General features: G+C 37.3%; 1 protein-coding gene across 3 annotated transcripts in view; it reads left to right on the forward strand.

Annotated features, from left to right (window-relative positions):
• The window catches only part of LOC106528281 (SUMO specific peptidase 5), a 37,917-nt gene that overhangs the window by 24,281 nt on the left and 5,509 nt on the right, over positions 1 to 8,127 (forward strand). The window contains exons 8-10 of one of the 3 annotated variants that reach the window (XM_014023416.1): positions 828 to 938; positions 1,067 to 1,349; positions 1,475 to 2,114. In XM_014023416.1, coding sequence (XP_013878870.1) covers positions 828 to 938; positions 1,067 to 1,349; positions 1,475 to 1,687 — 607 coding nt within the window. In that variant the 3' untranslated portion in view covers positions 1,688 to 2,114. 3 annotated transcript variants of the gene reach the window in all.

Below are 8,127 nucleotides of genomic sequence, written 5' to 3' on the forward strand. Positions count from 1 at the left end.
CTTAGAAGGAGCTTGCTGAAAAGTTACTTGTAAGTTAGTTTTGTCTTGTGTCAAGTGTCCCAAGACATTTGCACTAAAAAAAATTTCCAGATACTCAGTAAGATTTTTCAGTTTTTTGCAGTGTAAGTCCAAGTAGCTGCACTTGATTCTTACACCTTTGTTACTCATATAATGCCATCCATGTTTTAGATTAGTACACTGGCTTGCTTTCGATTATAGAACAAAATTTGAAATGTTGTTTGCTTAGAAATCTATAAAATGCATAGGGCAAAAATACATTTATGAAGCTACTAGAACTCTGTAATCAGAGTTAGAACCAAAGGGTGACAGCTTTCATCCATTATGTTTGTGATATAAAACATCAGATATTTCACAATGTGATATTAACATACATTAAAAAAAAACCTTACATAACATTCTATTAAAGCACAACGTACAGCGGCCCCAAAGAAAACTTACAATATTCAATTATGTCGCATGAACTGATCAGTATATTATCGCAAGGGAACGCAAAAGAACAAATTTTCCCCATGTCCTCTGGCGTGCTCCATATATTTTAATGCATCTGTTTTGTCATGTATGCACTTTTAAATTTTCTGAATATGAAATGTGGTACACAAATTTTTTTTTCCTTGTCTGAGGAGAAATATTTTCAAAATTTACTGAGGAGGTGAAGACTTCAATACAATCAAAATCCTTTTAATCCCCACTACTTTGCATCTCCAACATATATCTTTGGTTACAAAGAATGTTTGAGCTATGCTAAAATTTGTGATTAATGTTGTAATTATAAGCAAATTCTGATTAAGTTTACACACTTATTTTAGGGTACGTGCTGATCAAGGGGTGGAAAATGTGGACGTGGCACGACTTATGTTTATGATTCGTGGAACAGGAAGAAGCAGTTTCCTATCTGGGAAGAGTGTGCACAATCAAAGGTTTGTACAAATGACAAGTTTCAATATGTGACACTTTTCAATGTCTATAGTAACATTAGCTTTGTTCGTTCATCACGTGACAAGATTTGAAGGGCAGTTTTTAACCATTTATTACTCCATAATTGAAGGATTGAGAGACTCTGGAGAGATCTGTGGACAGCTGTAACGTCCATCTATTACGATGTGCTACACTACCTTGAAGAAGAGGGATACCTCAACATTTCAAATGAAACACACCTCTTCTGCTGCCATTATGTCTTCCTGCCACGTCTGCAGGAAGATCTTGATACTTTCCGCAGTGGCTGGGACAATCATCCACTTCGAACGGAAAGCAACATGACTCCTAACCAGCTCTGGGTTCTTGGTCGAACACACCATCCAATTCCTGAACCCCACAGTGCCTTGACAGAGGTACATTTTAATTGGATAATTTAATGTTAAGCATGTATACTATCATTCACTTAATTTGTAACATAGCAGTCTGCAATCATCAAGTAAATTTTGAGTTCTCTTGATCCCTTCTTTGTGTTTTCCAGGGTGTACAGATTCCCGAAATTGAATGGGAGGAGAGCGGGCTTCCTCTTCAGGAAGAGTCAAATGTCACAGTGCCAAATTTGAATATGCAACTGACTGACGAACAAATGGCAGCCTTAACAGACGCAGTAAACCCAAAAGACACATCACTGTCTTTTGGTTGTGACATTTACATTGCTGCAGTTCAGTTTTGTGAACAGTTCTTTACTCTGTGAAACTTGTCCAGTTTCAAAATTTAGCATTTATGAAATGTAAAACTAAGTGCTGATCATATTASCACAAAGGTAAAATTTGTGCTTTGGAAAAGTGAATTATAGTGCTTTTATGGTAGACATGTTAAAGAACTACAATGTTCTAAATTTGTGAGTTGATTATTTTTTCTTTACTCAAAAGGAACCTCTAGTWGGTACATTTGTGTAGGACCTTAATTTTCTTGCATTATAAGAATCAGAAAGTTAAGTTTGTCTTATGTCATTTATTTTCTAATACATCAAGCATAGGTGAACATTCAATAAAATATTGCATAAAAACAATTTGTTTCATATTTCCTGTAGAAACAGTGCTGACTTAGAAACTGAACATAGTTACTCTAACATTTAAGATTTACAGGGATGTTTGACAAACATTTCAGGTACTTAGTCGTCACTTNCTTTTTCCCTGTGCCATTCCACATTATTACAAATAACTTCATTTCTGGACATTTATGGTTTGATTTCTTTGTATGTATGGATCACTTGGGTTGTTACCGGCATCTGGTGAAAATTTCTTGTCATTAGCACCTCTAGTAATATATTTACTAAGAAAAATGGTGACGTGTTCAATACTTATTTTACCCGCTGTATATCTTCAATTACATTTTGAGAAACCAAAATACCTCTTTGAGATTAATCTAATTACATTCTGACTACTGGTAGTAAAATGAATCAGATTTATGTTCAGTTGTAAGAAGACTCCTGTTGAAGATACTGTATATATTTTAAATTGACATCAATATTCAAGATATCTTYAAAGGTATGTTTAGATATGAGAGAATCTGGGTGAAGACAGACCTGAGGAACCAGCTGCATGGGGATKATCTGGCAGCTTGCATGCTACTCAGCATCACTGGACCCCCTCTGACTGAGTTCCCATCCAACAGGTCATTGGAGCTCTTTTTTCAAGAAGCCCAGAAATATAAAATGCTCTCAGCCAGGCTACAGACTGTGCCATTAGATTAGACCTACTACAGTACAGGTGTAATTTCAGTTGTACAGTGTGAATATAATGAATAACAGTTTTTAAACTAACATTCAGATTGATATGAGCATAATTAAATCCATGTTGTTCTTCTGTTGTGTCACTAGCAACACCCCCCACTCCCCATTAATTTGTAATAATCTGTAGAAATTTGATTTCACTTTGACATTGAAGAWTTTATTTTTGTAAAGACCAATTTCTACTGACAGTGATTTGAAACTACAACAAAAACATAAAACATCCAACGGTGTTTAATACTTTTTTACAGACTTTATAACTCTCCTTCAAGTAAATAGTCTGATAAAGGTTTCATGTTTGTGCTTTATTAGCTCTAAAATAAAACCAGAAAGTTGCCCTTATTCCTGTTTTTGTTTTTACTTTCAGGTCCATTTTATCAACAGTTTCTTCCACCGGCAGCTCATGACTAAAGGATACGACGGCGTGAAGCGATGGACAAAACAGGTCCGATCTAACGTGGGAGTGATTCACACTGACCTGCTCTGTTTGAACAATATCCAGARGTCAGGCTACAGTTAGGAAACAGAAGTAGTTTAGAAAAGGTTGTAGCTCTTTTTGTGGTAATGTTTGTTTTTGTGACTGTTGTTTTTGTAAGTATGTGAAGCCAGGCTTTTAGGTAGGATTTTGGAAGAAGACGTCAAAACATTAACTGTCTGAAATGGAYGCTTAAATGGACTGTACTTTAAAGCACCTTAAAATGGACTTAAAATGGTTCATTTGAAGGATTTTCTTTTATACGGTGGAATGATTCATACAGCAAAAAAACTCCGAATCAATTAAAAGCAAAACAAAAGAAAAAAATGAAGTGACCACATTTGAATTTACTGTGGATTTTCTGTAAKCCAGGGTCAAAATGATGAGCAAATGCTAATTGGAAATTTCAAACATGATAGTGCTGTCACTGTCAGGCATGATGGTGATAGCTTTATGTTGTGGTGCCGGTGCGTTGCACAAAGTGGATAAATTACTAAAGGAGGATTGCCACCTCCAAATTCTTTCGCTTCTTCCAAACCAACATCTACATGGTTGAAACTTGGAGACACTTGGTTGTAAGGCTGCACGATGTATCGAATGAGCTTCGTCATCACGATGTACATGTGCGCAATGMTCACATTGCAGGTCCTTCGARYTAGGAGGAAAATTAAATCAACTCGRAAACTATAAGTCACTAAAACGGCTTTTATTTTGATGGCCCCAGCTTTTTGGCCAGCAGATGCTCTGGATGGTTTGTGTTCAGAAAAAAATAATAAACTGATTTAAATTTTGTCAGCAAACATCTGGGTCAAATAAGGGCAATGTTTTTTGGAGATCTGTTGTCGGTGAATTCTCCAGCTGTGGAGGAAGATCACGAGGGTCTTCAACAGGATAGCAACATAACTTAAAGTGTTATTTAGATCAATTGTTGAAAATTTGTATTTTTTCCATTTCACCTCAGCTTAGCCTGTTAGCTTTAGCGTTAGCGCCGACGCTACGTTGCCTTATGTGCATTAGCTCAGCGCTAGCGTGACAAACAAGCTAAACTGAGGTCCTCCATCCATATTTTCAGTTCCATGCTGAGTCATTTCTACCTTCTCCTCTCTGTCAACGCTCTCTGGTTTCATTTAAGAGTCGATCATCAGATATTGTCCAAGATTAACCTTCAGGGTGGATATAGCTCGCTAGCAGCCTCGCACCGAGGACCTATCCACGTCATCATTTTCCCAGAATGCTTTGCGTGTAAATAAAATGGCTCCATCCATGTAATATATTTTTAAACTTTTAGTTTAAAAATGATAAAAACTAAACAGCCTACAGTATTTTTACAGTCTTTATTTTACAGTTAATTATATGTTTATTAAATAAAGTCTAATGTTACAACTAATCAGGGATCCCTTTAAACCACTGCCAGTGATGCTTGCAGCAGGGCGCCTTTGGTGCTRTGCAGCAGAAAAACCTCAAGGTCAACAGACTATCACCAGATGACATCAGCAGACCAAACAGCTGCCGCTGAGAGGGTGCCACCTTCTGATATGTGTGAGGGTCCAGAGAGGGCTGTAGTGGGGGCACGTCGCCACCTAACCACTGTGCAAAGTGCAATATAACAWTGTTAATATCAAAATGAATGGATGTAAAGTGCTGAGCACAGCTCTAAGTAGAACCTACCACTGCAGCAACATTGCCCCCAGTTTCCTCATAGATGAGTTGGTTGAAATGACGCTAAAGATGTTAAATAAGTCCGGAGAGGCTGTGGCAGATGTTACACTACTTTCAACATCATCTGACAAAACCGCAGTTTGACAGTGGGTCAGTGATGGTCAAAAGTACCAGGATGTAGCCTCTGAACTGCTGTGCTTTCACTGGTGTGTTGGTGTCATTCGCCTGGTTATCAATGAGTATTATTGTTAAAGAACAGATTTATATTTCATGTGATCATCGTATGACAACTTAAATGTTTCTGCTGCAGGTGGATTTGTTTTCTAAGAGCCTTCTGTTGGTGCCAGTCCACTTAGAGGTTCACTGGTGTCTGGTTACAGCCAACATTGCCACAAAGAAAATCTGCCTTTACGACTCTCAAGGAAACGCACTTCAAAAGGTTGCAAGGGTAAGAAAAAAAGTCCCCGTCTTTCTTCTCGTCCTAATGACTTGAAGTGGTTGAGTCTTTTTTTTTGAAACCCTGATTTTATCGTGGCGCTTTGCTTCCATTAGAACATCCTGAAATARTTGATGACAGAAGCAAAGCAGAAGCAGCAATCAGCGTTTGAAGATGGYTGGATGGTCTCATATGATGAGGTACATCAAGACTCTCAGACTCACTGCTTCCCACCAATCAAAACCAACAAAAGTTGTTTGTGTATACTTACATACAAACTGTACTGTTAGGGTTATTGAGACTTACGCTAAATGGAAGGTCCYTGTCTGTTTTATTTTTATGGAATATAAAAACAGCAAAAGTGAACCACAGTTACAAATCAGTCAAACACAAAGGTAATGTAATCCACAGTAGAAAAGTCTGAAGAAGCTGGAATCCTGTGTTCAAAGCACAAAGTTCATGATTTAAAACTTTTAAAAAAAGTTACTTATGTTGGGAAATAAAAAGGATTCTGAAATATTCATACGTGCATTTTAAAAACGTMGATCAGCCAATATTTGAAGTGGCATGGTTTCACTCTGGCCAATAGCATCACTGGTCCCGKCCTTACTTCCTGCTTTGGTTGCTATACTTGAGGCGTGCAGTGGCAGCCGTTTTATAAGAGAGATTCCTGACCTCAAAAGAACAAGTAAAGCTAAAATTAAACAAAAACACACCATAAAACCCGTCAGCTCTGTTTGATCTCATTCTGCCCGACTCAAAGTCTAAGGATAAAGATTTGATCTTGAGCAAAGATAATAAAGTCTCAACAGTCTCAGCGGTTCGTATATGAAGAGGAAAACAGTTTCACAGCTTTTGAGCAGCAACTACAAAAGCCTGATCCAGTCTAAGTTTTAGTTTGGATCTTAGAACATCTACGAGAAACGGGTTTGTTGACCAGATTGTTGTTACTGGAGTGTAGACGTAAGGAAATCCAAACATTTTAAAACAGAAAAATCAATTCTGAAACAGATAGGAAGTCAGTGGAGAGAATCCAGGACTGGAGTTATGTGTTTATGGTTTTAGTATCTGTTAAAAGACCAGTTGCTGCATTTTGGACGGTTTGTAAGCAGAGATGGTTTTATCTAAACCAGGGGTGTCTAATCCTGGTTCTCGAGGGTTGCTGTCCTGCATGCTTTACATGTTTAACCTCTTCTTGTTCTGCAGAAGCCTGTTAATCATTCATTCATTGAAGTCAGGTGTGTTGGAGCAGAAAAACAAGTAAAATGTGCTTTGCAGTCCTCTACGACCAGGATTGGATACCCCATGTGAATAAATTTTAAGGGGGTTTGTTTATTTACTGATTTTTAAAAGCACCACACATTCTGTAGTTTTTGATAGGTGAAACATGACATATTTTTTTATAAACTACTGTGTGAATATTTTTTTGATTAAAATGATTTTATGTACAGACTGGTCTGGATGGCTGGACAATATGGTCACTCAGAGCAGGAGGTACATTTTAGTTAGATACATGCCTGAAAACTTTTACAACACAAATGCTTTTACATTAGAACGCAGTTTTCTCTGTTGAAGGTTTCTGGTCACATGATAGGAAGAACCATCTTGCCTCTAGGGAGTGGCCAGAACCTGGATGAGCTGTTGATTGGATGCTGAAACTTCCTGCCTGGGGCGATCCACGACTGATTAAATGGCTGAGGCTATTAGCCTAGCCGATGGGTAGTCTGTATGGCTTTGGTTAACATTAATATTCAAGTCTTAATTCTGTATTTGTTGCCTTATCATTTACACACATCTGAGTAACTGAACACGACATATTTTACACTTGATCTTAAACTAACATACAGTACTAAAATAGTCCAAGCAAGAAATGGTAAAATCATGAATCTCTTTTTCAAGGTCTTGAGTAGAGAGATCACTATGGTTGTGAGTTTCGGGGGAAAGAAATAATTTTACAACTGTTTGTCTAAATTAAAATCACCATCAAAACTAACACCCAGATTCCCAACAGCAGAGTGATTAACACTTCTGACAGGTTTGGCCCCTTTGTTTCACATTTTCCAAACTATGACTTCAGCCTTACCGTCACTAAATTCATAAAGTTTAATTTAAACCAGGTTTTATTTTGATTTAGATAGCTCAAGTGTGGTTCAAGTGGAGTAACCCCGTTTAACTTAATGAGTATGAAACCTGGATATTATCAGCAAAAAGTGGAAAGGGATGTTATAAACACAGGTTACCTACAGGCACTTCTCACTGTTCACAAACCAAACTGTAGTCTACGTTTTAGTGACCTCATTAATCTCCTCARACCAAAAGCACTTACTGTCTTTGGTCGCTCCTCATTTCAGTTCTCTGCTGCAGATGACTGGAACCATCTGCAAAAAAAACTTAAAACTGGACTCATTCGTTTCACTGTCCTCATTTATAAGTTCGATACACTCAATAGTAAAAGATCACTGTACTTGCTTTTAGTTTCATTTTTTATTTTATTTTTTGTTTTCCTGGTTTATAATGTTACAGTATGTCTAATTGTACTCTATGCTGTCTGTGTCGTGTGTTTGTTTTAACATTGTTCTGACATTTTGTGTCGTACTGCTGCCTCTTGACCAGGTCGTCATTGTAAATGAGAATTGGTTCTCAACTGACTTATCTGTTAAAATAAAGGTTATACAGCGGGTAAAATAAGTATTGAACACGTCACCATTTTTCTCAGTACAGGTAAATATATTACTAGAGGTGCTAATAACATGAAATTTTCACCAGATGTCGGTAACAACCCAAGTGATCCATACATTCAAAGAAATCAAACCATAAATGTCCAGAAATGAA

Source organism: Austrofundulus limnaeus, unplaced genomic scaffold (assembly GCF_001266775.1).
Source record: "Austrofundulus limnaeus strain Quisiro unplaced genomic scaffold, Austrofundulus_limnaeus-1.0 Scaffold367, whole genome shotgun sequence".
Lineage (NCBI taxonomy): Eukaryota > Metazoa > Chordata > Actinopteri > Cyprinodontiformes > Rivulidae > Austrofundulus > Austrofundulus limnaeus.